At 41.5% G+C, this 20,034-nt stretch overlaps 1 protein-coding gene across 1 annotated transcript; it reads left to right on the forward strand.

Annotated features, from left to right (window-relative positions):
* The first annotated feature begins 288 nt into the window (after window positions 1-288).
* On the forward strand, window positions 289-19,474 carry CANX (calnexin). The gene is made up of 15 exons (XM_083871766.1): window positions 289-360; window positions 8,030-8,218; window positions 8,680-8,753; window positions 9,271-9,329; window positions 9,562-9,703; window positions 11,013-11,094; window positions 12,235-12,427; window positions 13,304-13,493; window positions 14,228-14,341; window positions 14,816-14,972; window positions 15,280-15,495; window positions 15,901-16,020; window positions 16,124-16,262; window positions 16,404-16,492; window positions 17,087-19,474. The coding sequence occupies exons 2-15, from the start codon at window positions 8,033-8,035 to the stop codon at window positions 17,138-17,140; spliced, it is 1,815 nt and encodes a 604-aa protein (XP_083727892.1). The 5' UTR covers window positions 289-360; window positions 8,030-8,032; the 3' UTR covers window positions 17,141-19,474.
* Window positions 19,475-20,034: the final 560 nt, after the last annotated feature.

Genomic DNA, 20,034 nt, shown 5'->3' on the forward strand with positions numbered 1-20,034 from the left:
CGAGCCCCGCTGGGACCCCGCCCACATCCCAACGGCCTGCCCGCAACCACCCAATCAGCCGGCACTTCCTGCAACCCCGCCAACCAATGACAGCGCTCCACGAAGGGCAGCGCCGTTGGGGGCGTGTTTAGAGGCGGAGCGGCAGTTGAGCGGCGGCGATTTCAGCCAGTCAAAACGCCAGACGGGCGGCTGGGCGGGCGGACGGGCGCGCCGTCCGCCAATGGGAGAGGATGAGCTGCGCGAGGCGGGGGTGGGGCCGGCGCGCGGCAGATAGGCGGGCGGCGGCGGGCGCGCGGGCACGTGACAGAGGCGAGGGGAGCCCGGCGGCGGCGGCGGCGGCGGCGGCCGGGGCGGCGGAGGGTGAGTGTGTCCGTCCGTGCCCTCCCTCCGCGGCCGCTGCGGCTCCGGAACGCCGGCGCGGGGGAGCGGGGAACGGACCTGCCCGCAGCGTGAGGCGGTGGGGGAGCCGGGCCTGCGGTGGGGCGTGCGGCGGGTCGGCGCTGGGCCCTGGGGGGGCGGGCGGCCCCATCGCGGCGCTGGGAGGAGGCGGGGACCCCCTGGGTCAGGGCGAGAAGGGCGGCCGGGGAGGGAAGGGCCCTGCGGCCGGGGGCGGGCGCGGGGCTGCGGCGGCGCCGGGTCCCGCCCGGCACCCGCAGGGCTCGGAGCGGCCTGGGGGGAGCGGCGGCTCTTCTGGCAAGTTCTGTGAGCGCCGCTCCGGGCAGCCGCCGGGGCCGGGGCTGCGGGGTGGAACGGGTACGGGGGCGAGGCTCGGACGTAGATGTGGGTAGCGCGTGGTTTAGGTTTTACGTGTTCTAGTGTCGGAAATAGTCTTGAACGTGCTCCCCATGCAGCCCCGCGAAGGGAGAGCAGGAGGTGGATGCGGGGCGTGGGCCTGGCTGGGCTGTGCGGGGGGAACGAGAAGCCTGTGGAAAAGGGGAGATCAGGGCGCGGAGCTGGAGGCCCAACAGGTGAAGTGCAGGCGAAGAATCTGCAGCAGGAAGATCTGAGAATTTAAAGGAATTGAAATGTCTGCTTTGATTTTTTTTGTCCCCCAAATTCGTGTGCATTGGGTGTCTTTAAAATAGTGTATAAATCACATCTCATTCCTGGCTGAGGATTGTATTGTGTGCTTTTAAAAGGAAAAAACCCGCTTTGAATTAAAGCATGTGCAGCACATTGCTTTCTTATCTGTACTGATTCCAAAGTGTGAACTTTCACATCCAGGTTTGTGGTTCAGAACTTTCTAGGCTGCAGAAAGAGAAACGCTGCAGGTGTTCTGGTTGTGAAGGGAAACAGACATGTATCAATGGCAGTAGTAATGGTAAAGACCATTGTTATGGTCAGTGATATGTCACTGTGATAGGACCATATGATCAGTTAACATAATTAATGCTGCAGAGCTTGCTGCAGATCATCGTGGAAAACTCTTTCTGGAACTTGTTTAGAGTATGTTAGATGTCTTTAAACTGGTCTCTAGGCATGTAATGAATGTATTTCTAAATGTAGTGTGTTTACTTAACGTCGTCAAGTGAGCACAGTTGACACATGAGTTTTATGGGACAGTTTTGCACGTTGTGGTTTTGGTTGTTGCTAAAGTACTGCAAAGAGATAGCAGAACTATAATAATGTATGAGCTAATGCAGATAAAATAATGGTTAAATATAGGCTGGTATATATATTACTCTAGGTTCACGCTGAGGTACCTGACTTCAATCACCATCTTATTGTTAATTTGGCTGTGTTTGATGGGCTTATGCAAAACACTTAATAAAATAAATAAATTCTATTAATTAATAAAATTAAGAGAAGGTATGAGTAAAACCTTGTGTTCGTATTAACTTCTGGTATTTCTAGTTTTTAAAAAAAACATTATGAAGAAGATACTTATATAAATTACAGGCAGCATCACAAGCTGTGTATAATATGTAAACTGCTTTTTGGGATCAACTGCCCTCCTAGGAAGGGAATCTTGTGTAAAATAGGTAGAAAGCTTTCAACTTCCATCAGATTACCCTCTCATTTGGTGTGCTGTAGTGCTTTCCCCCTGAGTAAATTAATAAATCCTTTAGAGAGAATAATACACTGAGTCTTGTACTTATCTCTGCCTTTTACTTCCTTTTCTGGCCTTTTGATTTTCTGCCTCTGGTAGTAATCATGGTGGCAGCCTGTTCTTGCTGGAATCAGTTCTGTAGCAGGGCAAACTTGAATTGATTTCTAGGTGTGATGGTCTCATAGATCTTGGGGTCCCTCCAGATCTTCCCTCACCTAATATAATTTCCTAGCAGCCCATCTGTTTTATGAGGTCAAAAAGCCTCACGGTTCTGTCTTTACCCTCCAAGGACTTCCAGTTCTGCAGGAAGGATATCTGTGCTGACAAACAGTATCTGCTTTTTGCTTCTGTACTGTATCTGCACTGTTGTACATTATTTTTAGAAACTGGCATATTTGAAATGCCTATTAAAAGCAAGCTTTTTTTGCTTTCCCTTTTCACACCTAATCCTTGCCTGGTTTGTGCTCTCTACAGCCCAAACAGGAGGCAGCTTTTTCTGTGGGGTTGTCCAGGAGAGGTTTGGCTGATCCTTTCCTGGAGATTTCTTTCTCATGTAGAGGTGTATCCCAGCCACCCCTTACTGAAGAAAAAAACAGGAGTGTAGGAGGGTAAACCACCACCAATGGAGCGTTCTTGGCTCTCTTCTCTTGTTAGTAAGGTGGTTTTCTTTAGCCTTGTCTGCTATTCATTGAATTAAAGGCAGAATCTTCACAATGCTGGAAGTTGTCCAGCTGAAAAACAGTATTTCAGGGGAAAAAAGTGTTGTATGCATTATATGAATTGTTGTATATACATGAATACAGTTTTATTATATCCCATTTTTAGGGGTGCTGAGGCACTGTACTGGTGGTTGAAATTAAAGTATTTGGCCACACAGTTTTCAGCTTCACAGTGATGTCCATCCCCCAGGGCTGCCTAAAGACAGGTCAGGCAGGTGCAGGTGATAGACCTGCACTTGAAACTGACATTGAGCTGGCTCTGCTGCCAACAGCTTTATTCCCTCTATCCTTGGCTACTTACTTTTCACTGGTACTGCTGCAACTCTTTTTGCTTTTGCTGCTGGGTTGGCCTGGGGTATTGATTCAGGGTTAAAATAACGTGGCAGAAGGACTTCGAGCCATCTTAACCCAGCGGCTGGTTCATCATGAGGCTGTGTAAACAGTTACCCTGGCACCGCACAGGAGGCAGGATGTGGAAGGCAGAGGGATTGTGAGGTGTAGAAGAGATTTCCTCTGCTCTTCAGTAGTTCTGACTTTAGGAAATTAGTGCACTACCAAGTAGGGTAACTGAGCCTTGGCTCAAAACCCACAGAGCTCTTATTTGAGAGGGAAAATGGATATCTGTGTCTCAGCCTTTCTGTTCTTGTCTCCTTGCATTTTTGTGTTGTGATGAATCAGCTTTATGTTTGACTTTAAATTTTTCTTCTCTAATTCTTGCCTTGCATGAGGCATTGTGCTTGTTTTCACTGGTGTGCTTCTGCTGTGAATACCACACTGAACCCCAGTGTTTGGAGCACAGATAGTGCGTTTTGTTCTTCCTTTGCTTAAGCCACTCAGCTGAGACTTCAGGTACTGCTGAAATAGAAACCATTGATGCTCATCCAGTTAAATTGCCTAGGTGTAGTTTGTAGTGACTTATTTTCATAAGATCTATTTGGTCTGACTGTTAATTATTTTTTTAAAAGAGTAAGTATTAAACCAGATAGCCAGTAGCCATTCAAATGTAGTTATGCATTCTGAAATATGCTGTATTAAAAACTGGCTTGATGAACCACTGAAATAGATTAGTAACCAAGGAGATGATTAAACTGGTTTTGCAGGCTCTGTTTGACCTGACAGGGAAGTTACTAAACAGTATGTTCTGGAAGAATGATAACAGAGGACTTGAAGATCCTCTCCGTGGGCAATTTCACTCTCTTCCAGGGGACGAGAATATGTTAGGGAGAATAGTGACAACTGTCTGTTGTATGAGTGTTGTCAGTGTTGTGCCAATAATTAAGAAGAACTTTCTCCTTTATGCCCAGAGAAAGGAGACTACTAAATAAAAATTAATCTTTGAAGATTTATGACTTTCTTGAAAACTTCGAACTCCAAAGTTAGCAATCACTTAGTCTTATGCGTTAGGAGTGCTACTTTTGGGGTAATGTCCTGATTCTGTTTCTGAATCAAAACCAAATTGATTTTGATTTTACTTTGTGAAAGAGTAAAGTCTGTAGTGCAGATGTTCCAGGAGTCTGTTTCCAGCACTCTGCTATAGAGCTTATAATACCGTAGTAAAATGTTTCAGCCTTTTGACAATCAGATGAGTAGTGCTTAAATGTCAGCTCTGAAGTTTTCTGGGGGAGAAGCTGGCCATGGGTGTGTGCAGAGAGAGAATAAGTCATCTGTAGCACTGACAGTCTCAAACGTTGCAGTAGTTTTCCCTTCAATCTGAGTGATGTGCCAGTGTCTGTGCCTGAAGACCTTATTTAAAAAAAAAGTACATGGAGTTGTTATCTCTGACTTGAAACGTTGTTATGGTGAAAGTGATGGTTGCACTGAAGTAGAATGGAGACATCAGGAGCTCTCACCTATTATGAAAGTGTTCCTTTGTTAATGGCTTTCAGCAATTGCATGATCAGAAATACACCAACCTTCAGAAATACTGCACAGTTTAACCTGAAGAAGAGAGGTGCAGGCAGAGTAAAAAATGGCTAAGGATGGTAATTGCTTGGAAATTGGACACTTGTTTAAGGGAGAAGCCTGATCATAATAGAGTAGGTGAGAGTGTCTGAAGGTTAGACTATTTTTGAGGTGACTAATTGAACAGCTGTAGTTGCCAGCAACTTGAAGTTCCACTGAAAAATTGATTTATGCCTGTTTTGTATTAAACCTGAGTTGCATCTCTCTCCCCCTCTCCTCCTCTTCTATTTAGGAATAACCTAATTTACTAGAGCTTAATTGTGTTTATGTTGTGTCCCTAAGGATTGTGTAAAGTGAATTTGAAAATTTTTCCTGTAGCAGTACTTCCATTATGGATAGAAGCAGCTTTTTAAATATCGAAAATGTGTGCTTCACTTAAATTGCTCTTCTGAGAACATAGTGCCTTTTTTCTATAATTTAGTCAGCTTTTTATATTGTTTCAGGTTAAACAGAATAAGGAGTTTGACATGATAACTGGCAGTTGCAGAAGAAGCAGCTACCAGCCTGTACTCAAGGTGTATGAATGGTAGCTTATGTTGATTTTGGGACTGATTTAATATGTAGGAAGTGTCCTAAGCAGGTTTCTGCAGGGATATAAACTTGTGACAACTGCTTGCCAATGACTGTAAAGAGGTAAGGACATGAAACTGGATTAGCTTCTCTTCAGACTTTTTAGCTTTCTTTTTTTTGGGGGGTGAAGCTTTCTTGAGAACTCAACCATAAAATTTTCCCCTGAAATGAGGTTCAGCAAGGCCTGAAATTCAGACAGAGCATGAAATGATAAGTGTAGCAGGGTCGATACCTGTGGCTGTATCAGGAGCACAGATAGACTTCTGCCCCTGCTGGGTGGTCCCTGGCAGGATTGTCTGGTTTCACTAAGATGCTTTGACAGAATTTCTGAGGCCCAGTGCCTTTGCCACTTGGGTATGAGCATTTACCAAAGTCCATTTGCTGCTGGCAAATATTTTCAAAGGGTGGTAGTTGAGGTGGGATTGTGAAGTAGGTAATTATTACATATGGAGTCAGTACTGGAAGGAAAGTTGTGGGGGATGATTTAGTTCTTTCACTGAAACTTTCATGCTGGTTGGCTACTGGTGAGATTACTTAAAGGATTACTTGCATGCTAAACCATTAATACCCTTTGCACAAGGTTGGGAGGAGGGGTGCACAAACTCCTTCCTTTTAGGAAAGGAAAGAATTGGCTCATTTTTAACCTTGGTATATTTTTAAGATTACTTTGTTGTATCGCTTTCCAAATCATGACATGCTCATTCTATCTGCTTAGTATAATTTAAAAGCAGCTATGAAACTGTATTATCTTCCCTAATTTGCCTCTATTTTAAAAATACTTAGTGAGGCCCTATTGGTACAGGAATACAAAATGAAACCCTTTCCATGGAAAGGTTTTTGTGCCGTCTCATCCACGGTTGCTTCAGTCACACAGGGCACATCCAGAGCCCTAAAGATCATTTTTTCAGGTGAAGTTTCAGGCTCTGGTTTCTGTACTGCTTTTATGATGGTGGATATGAGTTTATTCAAGGAACATGTTATCTGTGCAATAAGAATTTGCAGCTCCAAGGGTACTGATGTCTGCTTGTCTGTTTTCAGTCCTTGGTTTTGTGTTCTGGCTCTCACACTAATATTGAGAGCTATGAGCTGTTTTGAGGTCTGAAACTGTTTTCAGTTTTGGCTGTACACTGTGCATTAAGCAAACAAGCTTTGCTCATGTATAACAGCCCTTGAAAGTTTTTGTCAGCTATTCCTTCTGGAAGGATTGTCCTTTTGGCTCAGAGGTGTTTGGGTGCAGTTGAACTGACTGGGGGGGGGGGGTCTGTGCACGTGCATTTGGATCATAATCCTCAAGGCCATCACTATTGTTGGAAAACTGGCTGCAATTGCATGTTGCTGTAGTGACAAACTGGACATGGCCTCAGCTCAAGTCTTTAAAATACAATTTTGTTGTAGTTGTAAAGTTTAGAAATCCTCTCTGTCATTAGAAGTAAGTTAAAGAATAATCTAAGAATGGTAGATCTAGTAGGCAGCATAGTTTTGGAATACTGGATAGTGCTGATAAGCCTTTGAGAATGTAAACTCTTTTAGTTGCCTAAACATGCTTTGGAAAGTTGAAAGTTTGTTTCCTAGCATGATCTTAAGCCCCTCCAGGCACTGTTAACTCTGCTTGAGTTATGTTTGCAAGTCTGCAGGGCTACAGTGTGAGGTAGGAGTGTAAGGGAAGGAGGAGGGGATGTTGATTTTATACTTGTTTTCAAAAGAAATTCAGTCTCAGTTATGCCTCTGGTTTTGAAAGCAAAATTTGGAGTGGAATTCAAAGGAGAAAAGATGAGCAAGGTGCAGGTTGTTGTTGTGAGGGTTTTGGGCAGATAAAACTGAGCAGCCTTCTGGGAGTGTTGCCTTTGGTATAAACCTAAAGATGCAGTGATCTTGTAATTTTTCTAGGAGGAAAGTCAAATTGCAACTCATTTTACTTACAAGATATTTTAAGCTACAGCTTGCAGATGTCCATCGTGTTTTAGGTGTGACAATGTGCTGAGCACCTTATGAATTAGTTTAAGTGTGATATTTTAATTCTGTAAGGCTCCAACAGTTAACAGCCACTCTAGTCATCTTGTTAAATTAGAGATTGAAAGAAGAGAATTGAATCAAGTGGCAGTTTCCAGGAGCTTCAACTGCTTATAGGCATCTGCCAGTAGTAACAATGACTGTTGGCAGTAATTCTACAATAAAACCCGGGGAAGAGGTTTGATGATGGAAAACACCAGAGCTCTGCAGTTGGAAGGACAAAAAATATACTGAACAGGAAATGAGGACTGATTACTCTGCAAAAATTACTATTTTTGAATAAAATACTAATTTTTATTTCAATTTCTGGACTGAATGGAAGCTTGAGTTCCTGCGTGGTGTATTTAAAGTCCTTCATAAGCATGAAATAGATTTTCTTTTTAGGCTTTTACAGCCACATGTTGTGGTGTCATGTACATGTGGGCTGTGGCAGTGTAAGAGCAAAATTATGACACTTCTGCAGCATGATGTGCAGAACGTGCACATGTGATTATCCGCTCAGTTAATATCTGTTTGGTATTAAATAATTAGCTTTATGTTGTGTTCCTCCCCAGCTTTTAGAGCTGTCTGAGGCAGATGCAGTAAATAACAGAGCTGGAGAGAGAAGTTTGCACTTCACCTGTTGCCTGGGATGCTCAGATTTGTGCCGAGAGGCAGCGTAGGTGTTGCTCGGTGTGCAGTGCTGGCTTGACCACTTTGCCTCGTCTTATTTATTCAGAACATGGAGCTGAAATGGCTACTGTGTGTGACCCTGCTGGCCCTTGGGATCCTTGCTGTCCAGGCACATGATATGGATGAAGACAATGATGCTGATGATGTGGTTGATATTGAGGATGACTTGGATGATGGTATTGAGGAGGTAGAAGAGTCAAAGTCTGAAACAAGCAGTCCTCCTCCAGCTCCAAAGGTTTGTCATAGAACTTCTTTTAACAATTGAATTACTGCTTGTGTTTTGGTTAATGTGAGTCTGATCAGAGTCTTTAGTGTCTTAACCTTTAATATGTTGTAATGTTTTTAAAGATAGGGAGTAAGGCTTGGAATTAAGGTTGGCTGCTTTGTTGCTGTTCTCATGTCTCCTATGTTCTTCCAGAAGACTTAGATCTAACCTTGATGTTAGAACTAACATATTATGTATCAGGAGTTAATGCTAAAATTTCCAGCTAGATATGTAATTGAGTTTTAGTTGCAGACAAGAGCACAACAACTTGGCACAAGCAGCAATATTTATGTAATTTCTGTGTTTATGCTTCAAGAATGTCCAGGTGAGCTGTATTTGAGTGTAGGAGGGAGTGTGAGCTTTATATGCCTGTATTTCTGTAGAATAAAGAATGTTCTTGAAAGGTGCATAAATACCCCCTTTTCCAATAGGTTGCTTACAGGGCCCCTGTCCCAACTGGTGAAGTGTATTTTGCGGAATCTTTTGATAAAGGAACTCTGGATGGGTGAGTATAACCTGGAGGATGATTCGGTACAACAAATAGTGTAAAATCTCGGTGAAAGGCAGTGAAAACTCTCTCTGCAGAATTTTTGTTATTCCAAACTGAATCAAAGGGCTGCTGTTCTGTTGGGATTACAGTAATGACTTCTTGAGTCTAGCTGTTCAAATGCTGAGTCAAACCAGTATTTCCTTAAGTTCTAGTAATAAAGGGGAGGTGAGGCCATTGTATGTTGCTTTTTTACTTTCCCCAGGCAATGTGAGGATGGTAAGGTGCTACATCTGGGTTTTTTTACAGGAGTGAGGTACTTGCTCATGAGGCCGTAGTCCTACCTTGGGGTGGGAAGTGGCAAACACAGAAAAGTTTGTGGGCTTGGGAACAGAATTCCTCAGGGGATGAAGATACTGGGGTGTAGTCATGAGACAGCAAAGGGCTGCCTTATCTTAAGGGCAGGATTTTTAGTGTGTGTGTGTTGTTTGGGGGGGAAATACGGTTTTCCAACCATTGGATGTCTGTCTTCTAGATGGATCCTTTCCAGAGCCAAGAAAGATGATACAGATGATGAGATTGCCAAATATGATGGTGAGTCCAGCCCAGGTTTTGGGTGCTAAATGTTTCTGATGTTGTTTGTCGTGTATGAAAAAGAGGTGCAAGTTTTTCTTTTCTGTTTCTCAACTAAAATTATATTTGCTGAAGAAAATGGGAGGGATGTTTATATACCTGGCTAACAATATAAGATGTAGTTCTCATTTAAACAAAATAATCCCCTTGGAGATTTTAAAATAAAGGAACATTTGGTCAATTTCTTCCCCAGGTAAATGGGAAGTCCAAGAGATGAAGGAAACAAAGCTTCCAGGAGACAAAGGGCTTGTAATGGTAACCCGAGCCAAGCATCATGCAATTTCATCCAAACTTCACAAGCCATTTGTGTTTGATACCAAACCCCTTATTATACAGTAAGTAAAGAATAATTTGATGTTCTGTTGATTCCAGGGTGACATGATGGCAAGCTGAGGTTAAATCCATAACTGAGCTTTTGATGACTGGGGGTTAGATGATACAAGATGCTGTAACATATTATTATACTGTTTTGAGTAAGAGTAAAATAGTAACCCAGATTCCCAAAGTGGAGAGTTAGTATCAGCATGGGTCCCTCTGAAGACTGGAAAAGGAAATCTCTGCAAACTAGACTTGGTAACTTGTCTTGTGGCTTCAGTTCACTTGATTTAATTGTAGTAACAAGGTCAGGGAACTGACTTTTGTACAGTTAATTGTGGAAGTCTTTGTCCTTTTGAAGGAATGCTGGTTTTAAAGTAGGTCAGTGCATTTTCTTATACAGTAAACTGCCCTCTGTTTCTGAGGGGAGGTGGACAGAGGGGTAAAGGTGCATCTGCTTCCTCCTTCCTTAGTTCATTGGCCATGGAAGATGAACATCTTACATAGCTCTGGTCATGACTGTTTTAGAAGAATCTATTTGTATGTGTGTTAGACAAGCAAGTCAGAGGAAAAGCATAAATTAGTGAGAACAGTTGAATTGTGGATTATTAGTGACATTATAAATGTTAAACAAAGAGTAAATTAATTTGTATTTGCACAAGATAATGAATTGGTCATTTTTCTTTGCACTGCTTAGTTTTGGCTCAAAAAATACAAGGCTAAAAATAAAGCCCAGTGGTCATCCACTCCAGCTGCTGGCATTGTGAGAGGATCAAGCATACTTAGCTTATTCCTGACAGAGATGCTTTGCCTTTTTCAGGCTCCTTGGCATCCCTAAATATACTGTTGTATGCTTATAACTCTAAAGGGGCTTCTCCTAAAATCCAATTGTTTTTGCTTTGTATTTGTAGTCTTGTAAATTGACCTGTCTGTCTACTGTAGTAGTTGTGGGGAAAATAATTGCTTTGCCTCAATCCCTGTTGAAGTGTCATATACCAGAAAGCTTTTTCTTCCTCCTCTCTACTACCAGGTCATTATCTTCTAAACCAGCACTCAATTTCTTTAATCTTTTCTGTCAGGTTAATTCATCCAAATCTTCAAATTTTTAACTGTTTCTCAGGCTCTTGTGAATATTTTCTTAGTTCCTATATCTTTATATGTCTGTATGACTGTGTCTTTAATATTCACTGGTTAAGTGATTAAAGCAGACAACAACAAATAGTGTTACTGTTAATTTGTATTGAAAAAATTCTAATAGTGTATTACAATAATAAATTTTCCTCATGTATAACATGTGCTCTCCCCTCTTCTATCCAAAACTAAAATTAGGTATGAAGTAAACTTCCAAAATGGAATAGAGTGTGGTGGGGCCTATGTGAAATTGCTTTCAAAAATCCCTGAGCTGAACCTGGTGAGTAATGCTACTACTTTTGGATATTAGCTGTGAAACAACTTGAAGTTTTTTCACTTTGCTTCTTTCTGAAGAAACCCTTTTAGTGAAGGCAGTGGGACCTGATTGCCCAAGTACTTTGCACTCAGCATTTTCCCAGTGCTTTCAGTTGGAGAGGATAAGTACTCAAATGTGACGGCCCCTTGAGTGGAAACTGAAGTTCTCTAATAGCTGAGCAGTTGTAGACCTCTGCCAAACTCTGCAGTACTTCAGATTTTCCTGGGTTCTAGAAAAGAAACAGGAGGTGCTTAGGAGAGTGGCCAGCTCCTAAGGCCTGAGAACTGCATTTTGTCCTCTCATTGAAGTGGTTTAGCCTGTTCAGATGAAGCTGAACTGCTGGGTAGCCTTGCATAGGCTCTTGTAGCCTCTGGGTTTTCTTTAGCCATTTTCCTAGACTTTATAGTATGTATATTTTATGACTTGTTATCCATCCTTCTCCTTTCCTTTTGCAGTCTCATTGCAGTTGTATTATTACGATTTCCAGACTATTAAAAAACTCCAGAATAACCACAAACACCAAGAACACAACTTGGCTGCCTAATCAGTTTCATATGTACATTGAATTTTCAGATAACATTAACAAGAACAAATAGACTTGTGGAGTTCAATGGTGATTATATCCAGTTAGAACTTAGACTGAGGCAGTACCCCAGTTTATAAGTGTAAACTAATGCAGCTTGGCTTCACTTTTAGTGCTGCTTATCACTTTGTGTGAAAGAAACTCAGTGGCTTTGCTAGTCTTTCATTATTGCCAGTAGCTGATACTTCTAATTGAAGGCTTTTAAAATACTTTGTTGTAATGTAGAGATACACTTAAACGTTGTGGGTGTCACTCTAATCTTTGGGATAACACTTGTATAGCTGGTGTTTTCCGTGTGGAAAGTAGAGCTCTAAGGCACAAAATGAAATAGCTGGGATAGCTCTCAGCACTTTTTTTTTTCCTGGAGGCTTATATGAGGCACATCAGCTTTAGTGTGAGGACTTCATGGGCTTGATATCCACGTTGCAGAATAGTTTTAATGTATTGGGAATTCTTATACCAGAGGATGACTTAAGTTGTATTTCAAAATAATGGAATGAAGTATTGCATTGTTTTTAAAGGATCAATTCCATGACAAAACTCCATATACAATAATGTTTGGGCCTGACAAATGTGGAGAGGACTATAAATTGCACTTCATCTTCCGGCACAAAAACCCAAAGACCGGCAAATACGAGGAGAAGCACGCAAAGCGTCCCGATGCAGATCTGAAATCTTACTTTACTGATAAGAAGACTCATCTTTATACTCTAGGTATGGTGACTGCTAACTATGCATATTAATAATTACTACATTTTCTGCACCAAAAGCTCATAAAGTGAGCCATATGAACAGGTGAATATTTGTGCCAATGCAATAAAACTGAAAACCACTTGAAAGCTTCAAGTGTAAAAGCTGATTGTCTATGCAAAGGCTTCTTTCATCCTTCTGGGAAGTCTTGATTCATGTAAGGTCATACGACTTGAACTTAATACTTAAAGGAAAACTGAATTTGAGGGCAGTTGTAAGTAACTTGAGCTAAGTCTATTTATCAGCATACATAAACTGCCTGAATGCTACCTCTGAGTGCCATGGGGTACACTAAGCTTTAGATGTAGAGGCATCATGGTTTCTTTTAGTTTTGTCTGGATTTTTTTTCTGCTTTCATGTATCGAACTCAGGAGTTCTTGAAATAGTGGCTGGTATATTAGTTATGATCAAAATTTTTCAGGAAGTACTTAGGAGTGTCTCTATCTTTTCCTACTACAGAGACAGCAGTAGATAAAGAAGTGAGATTAAAATGCTGTTAGTCAGTAGTAGGAAGTCTTAGTCTGGAGTAGAATATGAGAATATACATTCTTACTACTAAAGCAATACTTACTGTGCCAAAGTCAACTTGTGGTAACTGCTAAATCACTCTACAAACCTCTATGCTTTTAACATATGTAGGACTTCTGCCAGGAGTCTGCCTTCTCACAGGGTGAAATGTGGTGCATCATAACTAGTTGCACTTTGGTGTAAGGAGAAAGGCTCTTAGCAGTTTTTGATGGGTAGGTGGTAGCTTGGGTTGTACAGTGGGGATGATTGATGCTTTATGACTCATGCTTTGTATCGTACATGCAAAGACTACATCGTCTTTTTTCCTTACAGTCTTGAATCCTGACAATAGTTTTGAGATACTGGTTGATCAAACAGTTGTCAACAGTGGGAATTTGCTAAATGATATGTCTCCTCCTGTGAATCCACCCCGAGAGATTGAGGATCCAAATGACCAGAAGCCTGAGGACTGGGATGAGAGACCAAAAATCCCAGACCCAGATGCTGTTAAACCTGATGACTGGTAAGGTGTTGGAAGGGTGGAATTGAGGGAGTCCTTAGCCTGATAATTTGGTCCTGATCAAAATGTCTTTCTCACATGACTTGTGGAAGGTGTTGAGTCTCATCCTTGTAATCAGAGCACTGTCAGTTTAGGCATCTTAACAGCACTTCAGTAGGCAAAGGCAGGGATTCCACATCCTCTGGGAATTTCTCTTGAGAGCTCCTGTTCCTGTGTTGGCCACAGACAAAGATTTTACAGGAATACCTATTCTACCTGTTGCTTTCATCCTTGATGAGATCAAAAGATGAGCTGCAGAAGGTGTAACTGAAGGATCTTTGTAGTTGTTTGTGTAATGTATAGATAAGGTAACTGAAAAAACTGACTCTGTAAATCAGAAACTGATTCTTTCTGGCTTTCTGCCTGTGCTTTGTAAATTGTAGACTCAATTTCAAGCACAAATGTGTTTTTGCAGCTGCTGCTAAGAAATTGCATTTGCTGTAATATGCCCCTTCTAGATTGGTTTTAAAAAAAATCAGTTATTAATACTTTGCAGTTGGCACCTTGATATGCCACGAGGCACATGTGTTAGGATTGCAAGGCAATTCCTTTCTGAAATCATGGGTGACCCTGACAGAGGGGAAGGTGGCTGCCTGTCTAGAGCAGTGGGCTTGTTCAGAGGCTGTGGGATCATGCCTTGGGCTTAAGATCTCTTAAGATCTGTTGTGTATGTTAACAAATAATGCTCTGCCCTCAAGGGATGAGGATGCTCCTGCAAAGATCGCAGATGAAAACGCTGTGAAACCAGAGGGATGGCTGGATGATGAGCCAGAGTATGTAGCAGACCCTGATGCTGAGAAACCAGAAGATTGGTAAGTTTGCTGCCTGTTGCAAATGGCAGCAATTATTTCATGACTTCGGTACTGATGTTTGCAGTTCATTGTTGCTTGCTGATGAAGTTGCTGTTCAGGCTATTTTTCTTAAAAAGTAGAAGGCAGTGGTCTGAGGACTCATGTCCTGCATTCACCTCCGCATTTTTCAACTCTTCTGTGACTGTAAGCAGAACAGGACAGGGATGTTCACCTTGAAGTAAAACCTACTTGGAAGGGGCAGTGGGGGAAGTTGTGCTCAGAGACTGGATTGTGTTGATCTTCTGTGCTTCCCAGTTAGTTTTTGAAATCCTTGTTCCTTCTGCAGTGTATTTGTCTACAGACCTATGCTATACAAAGTGTCAGTATTTCTATTTAGTGGTAGGAATTTTGATTTTCCCAGAAATTGGACATTGTCTGAGCCTTGTTCTGTATGAAGGCAAGGGGTGGACTTCAAAACTGAATTTGCCTTTTCAGGGATGAAGATATGGATGGTGAATGGGAGGCACCTCAGATTGCAAATCCTAAATGTGAGGCAGCTCCTGGCTGTGGTACCTGGCAGCGCCCGATGATTGACAATCCAAACTACAAAGGCAAATGGAAGCCTCCTATGATTGATAATGTGAACTATCAGGTTGGTGTTTTTATTGCTTAAGCTGGCAGCCAATGCAGCATCTCTCTTACAAAAAGCAGAATGATTTAGATTCAGCAGATGTAATTAAAAATTCAAGTCATGATTGTACTGTGTTTCAAGTGGACAGATTTGAAGTGCTTTCTTACCAGGCATCACTTCATTGTATTGATTCCCAAAGACTGATGAGTTGCACCAGTAGATGTTGTAATTAAGTGCAATGGATTGTTATATCTTTCCATTCATAATGGACTGAAAACTAAAATTTGTTTTCTAGTAGATAAGGCTGCATGTCTTTTGTCTTTTCTAGGGTATATGGAAACCTAGAAAGATCCCAAACCCAGATTTTTTTGAAGACTTGGAACCTTTCAAGATGACTCCTGTCAGTGCTGTGGGACTTGAGTTATGGTCCATGACATCTGACATCTTTTTTGACAACTTTATCATCTGTAGTGATAGAGCTGTGGCTGATGATTGGGCCAGTGATGGATGGGGACTGAAAAAGGCAGCTGATGGTGCTGCAGAGGTGAGAGAGGAAGGTTTAATTGTGTGCTGCTGAGTGGAACAGTAGAAGCATCTCTGCTGTTCTCTCTCACAGCCTTTGTCAGTATATACTTGTAAGTGCTAAGGCTGAGGGTTTTGCTAAACCAGGTCAGAGCCTCAATTCATAATTACAGTATGTTAATATAGGTAACTAAGAGAACTCACTGCTCTCTTCTGAGTTTTTGCTCTGATATTTGAACTGTTTAGCCTGATTCTTAATTTGTAAGCTATGGGGAAAAGTACTTGTGCAGATTAACTTGAATTTTTTTTGAGGTCTGAAATACAATGTTTAAAGTTGCAAAAAGCCTATTTGAAAATTCTGTAGCTTAAACTTAGCTGCTAAACTTGCTGTCTGGGGTGGGATTTGACAGTTCTTTTGGTCTTACAGCCGGGTGTTGTGGGCCAGATGATGGCAGCTGCTGAAGAGCGTCCCTGGCTTTGGGTCGTCTACATCCTCACTGTGGCTTTGCCAGTGTTCCTTGTTATCCTTTTCTGCTGTTCTGGGAAGGTAATGCATTTCCTCTGATAATTTGTCTCATGTTTAAAGGGAAGTTCAGTAAAATGTGCCTGAATGTCACAAATAATTTCCTGGGTTTGTCATTGCCTTTCAGAAGCAGCCAAGTGCTGCAGAATACAAGAAGACTGATGCTCCTCAGCCTGATGTGGTGGATGATGAGAAAGAGGAAGAAAAAGATAAAGGAGAAAAAGAAGAGGAGGAGGAAGAGGAAGACGCAAATGAGGAAAAACTTGGTAGGTAAACTAGATAACCTTGAACGATGTTCTCCCTGATAGAATAAACCAGCAGGATTGGCAGATTTGGAATAAAGCCAATGGTGAACTGAAGATAAGTCAGGAAGGTGAATGATTTTCTTTTTTTTTCCCCCCTTTAAGAGAAGCAGAAAAATGATGCTGATCTAGGAAGCGCTAGTCAAGAGGAGGAAGAAGATGAAGAGGAAGAAGACAGGAAACATGCATCAGAGGTAAGAGTGCTTAATCTTTAAAGGAAGCTTGTGCATTTTCTTTCTTATGTTATGTAGAACAGGCCTTACTACAGTGTTAAAAGTTAACCTGGCTCATGTCATGACCCTCCCTCCCAGTTCAGAACTTTGGAAAATTTAATCAACCTGAAGAGTAGGAATTGCTGTGGCTGACTTCAGCAGACTTGAGCACCCTGCTAAAAGCACTGCTGTAGAGCCTGCCTTGAGAGGGGAGTGGGATTGTTGGAAGGCATCTTCTTGAGTATTCAGCTTTGAGTGCAGCCAGGATATGACCTTAAGTGCTGCACACTGACACAATGGCTGACTCAGAAACGGGTGGAGTGTTGAAGTTAAAGGATTCTCCCAGCAGCAGAAGCTGTTGAGCACTCCCCCAACAAATAGTGTACATCCACTGTAAAAAAAGAAAGAGTTTGCCTGTTTGCCACAAAGTACTTTCAGTGGTAGGTCCTTTCAAAAACTAAATTCTAATGTAGAAGTGAAACTGGATTCTTCATAGATTTTGTGAAAATGTTTTTTAAGGGTATATTTAGATTTTGTTTTATTTTATTGATGTTTACACAAATTACTTTCTTGCAGGAGGAGGAAACTGTGAATAGATCACCCAGAAACAGAAAGCCAAGGAAAGATTGAAAAAAGTCATAAGAACTTGATCTGTGATTTCTTTTTTTTTTTTTGTTGTTGTTTTCAAATATGGTTCTGGGAGAGGACCTTGGACACCTTACATTGAAACTTGGACAAACCTCAAGATTTCACCATCCACAGGTTCCAGTCACACGATCCAATGTAATGGAGTGTCTAGCAGTAAAATATTTGCAATCATCTGTTCTAAAAAGAGCATCATTCCTGTAGAAAGAAAGCATTTAATATAATGGGCCGTGGATTTGGAATGTAACATAACTAACCTTTTCATTTTTGGTTTAAAATATTCTTTTCTGTTCTTAAGTAGATTGGTAGAATTTTTCTGGACTCAAACCTTGGCTTAATTTAATATATTAATTAGTGAAATATAACAATGAATCTTGAAAGTGCTAGGTGATAAAAATGCAGTTTTATAACTAGTTTGGTTTTTTTACAAATATGTAAATTCCTAAATGCACCAACGTCTTTATACCCCTTAAAATCTGATAATTGTTTGAAGAAAAGTTGTCAATGCCTTTGACAGCACCCCTGCCCTCAAAAGAAAAGACAACTGGGGGGAGGTATGGGGAAACCAGTAATGAAATTCTAACCAATCAACTTCATTCTTTTGGGGGGAGGGGAAAGAGGAAGAAGGGGTGGAAGGGGTTAGGCAGTCTATAGAATATCTGCATACTGTGCATGGCTAAAGCCCTGTTAAATGTTGACAAATGATCTAGGATTTGGAGTGGGTCATCTTAATGTGGCATTTAATCCTGCGGAGCTTGCAGTCAACCAATTTTATTTGTTCTTGAACTGTTTCTGTAAAGCTGAAGGTTGCTGGAGAGGTGTGGTTAGGCTACTTCCCCCTTTGCTCTCTGTTCAGCCACCGATGTTTTCCTCTCTGTGACGATACAGCTCTTCCTGAGAGCAGCTTTGCCTCAGTTGCTGAAGCGTCTCACGTTCAGCTCATTGTCAAAGTCGATTTCATAGCTAGGCCTACTCCTTTCCAGGGTCCAAGCACTGAGTAAGACCGTGTCCCATATCCTCTCACTGTTGTCACTGTATGTCTGCTGTAGAAATGGGGGAGGTAGGCAGGTAGACAAGTTGAACGGAGTATTTGTTAAGGAAACAAAAACCACAACCAAGATGTCAGTATTGTAGGTGGGGAAGGAGCATGTGGAATCTCTTAACTGGTATGTGAAACTGTTTTAAGTCCTTTTATCTGCTCTTCATGTAACAAATGCATTCTAAATTATATTGTGAATGTTAGGAAATTCCAATTCCAGCTGAATAAATTTTTTTAAAGTGTCGAGTCTACCATACTACACTGTTTCAAACACCTTTTTTTTTGTTTTTGTGGAATGCAGGTGAGCACTACAAGAGCATTACCTCTGAGGGTGAGATGGATGTAATTCATTACACTGTACCAAATATGTTGGCGTTTGGATGTCTATATAGATAATTTTTTGCCTTTGTTTAGAATGAAATTAAATGTCCTGAAATTATTCTTCTTGCACTGAACTAAAACACTCCAGTGTTGTTTGGTCATATGATAGGTATAGTGTGTGGAATAATTCCCAGGGGTTATGGGGGGTGTTCCAGTTACCTTGCAAACAATCTAACCAATTACTAAAAGACTCTTGTTTTGGGTTTGTGTTTTTTTGGTTTTTTTTTTGGTAAAACACCTTTTGCTGCCTGTCCTTATGTTGTATCCCTTGGTTGTTGTGTTTGAAATATTGGTGATCACAAATGCATAGCAGGATTTCTTGATCTCTCTGCAGTGTACAAATAAACTATTGTAAGCAAGATACTGGAAGTAATTTCAGACTTCTGTTGGGAGCTATTGCATGTTTAGAATGCCTTTGCCTGTTGAACACCTGGTTAATACTGCTCCTTATTGCAAAAATAGCTTATACTCTGACATGGAAGATGTCATAGCTTAAGCATTGCTACTAGCTTGTTCTCAGGACTGTATTTTTATCAAGGAGCAGCTGCTATTTATGACTCTCAGTCCTTTGAGATGAAGTATGTGTAAATGGTTTCAATTCAGCTAATGTTTTGAGCACAACATAAAAATTAATTAATCTAATGGTTTTTTATCTTAATATGCAAATTGCCTTAAACTCCCAAACAATCCCTGTGCATACATGTTCTTTCAAAGCATCAAAAGTGAACCTGAGATCTGCTATCAGCTTTTAAATAGCATCATATTAAAGCTAATTGTAAATCTACATTTGCTTCTGCTAAATCTCCTGAAAAAGTCTCTTGTCTGCATGTTACGGCTTTTTTTTTATACCATAGTGTATGCTTTAAATAATCACTACAATAAATGAAGACTTTCCAAAATGGATAGACAACTCAAGTTACTTTTTATCTTGCTTTTTGGCTTGGGTGCCTCAGTTTGACCTTAGAATTGCTCTTATTTTTAAAGTCTTGGAGGAAAAAAAATACAGCTACCTGTTTATCCTGAGTGCATAAAGCATAGCTGTGGTTTTTACAGCAGTGAAGCTCCACCTGGCTGTAACCTGTGAATTGTATGTTACAGATCCTTGAAGGTGTATTTGGGCCTTTTGTGTCTGTGCAGCCGAGGGTGGCAGCTCTTGATAAGGATGCTGAGCTTGATGTGCTGTCCAACAAAGGCAGGGGGGAGGTGTTAGGCTGACAGGGTCAATCCAAACAAAACCCGTGGGATCTGACACACAAGGCAGAAGTGCTGAGAGCAGCTTTGCTCCAGTGGTTGGTAGGGGCAGTTGATAGGTCAGGGTGCATCTAACCCACTAACCCCTTGCAGCAGTGTCCCTGGGTGTGATCTGCGCTCCTGCCTCTGCTCCTGCTGAATTCCTGCAGCTTGAGGCTGTGACCTCTCCAGTGCATTACAAATGTCTGGTTTTAAGATTGCCTCCTGG

This window comes from Zosterops lateralis (genome assembly GCF_965231275.1).
Source record: "Zosterops lateralis genome assembly, chromosome: 14".
NCBI lineage: Eukaryota > Metazoa > Chordata > Aves > Passeriformes > Zosteropidae > Zosterops > Zosterops lateralis.

Bases quoted from the DNA above. Each gene is read 5' to 3' on its own strand.
- CANX (XM_083871766.1), top strand. From the start codon at position 8,033: ATGGAGCTGAAATGGCTACTGTGTGTGACCCTGCTGGCCCTTGGGATC. The intron at 11,095-12,234 runs GTGAGTAATGCT...TTGTTTTTAAAG, and splicing joins AAATCCCTGAGCTGAACCTG to GATCAATTCCATGACAAAAC. The intron at 16,263-16,403 runs GTAGGTAAACTA...CCCCCCTTTAAG, and splicing joins CGCAAATGAGGAAAAACTTG to AGAAGCAGAAAAATGATGCT.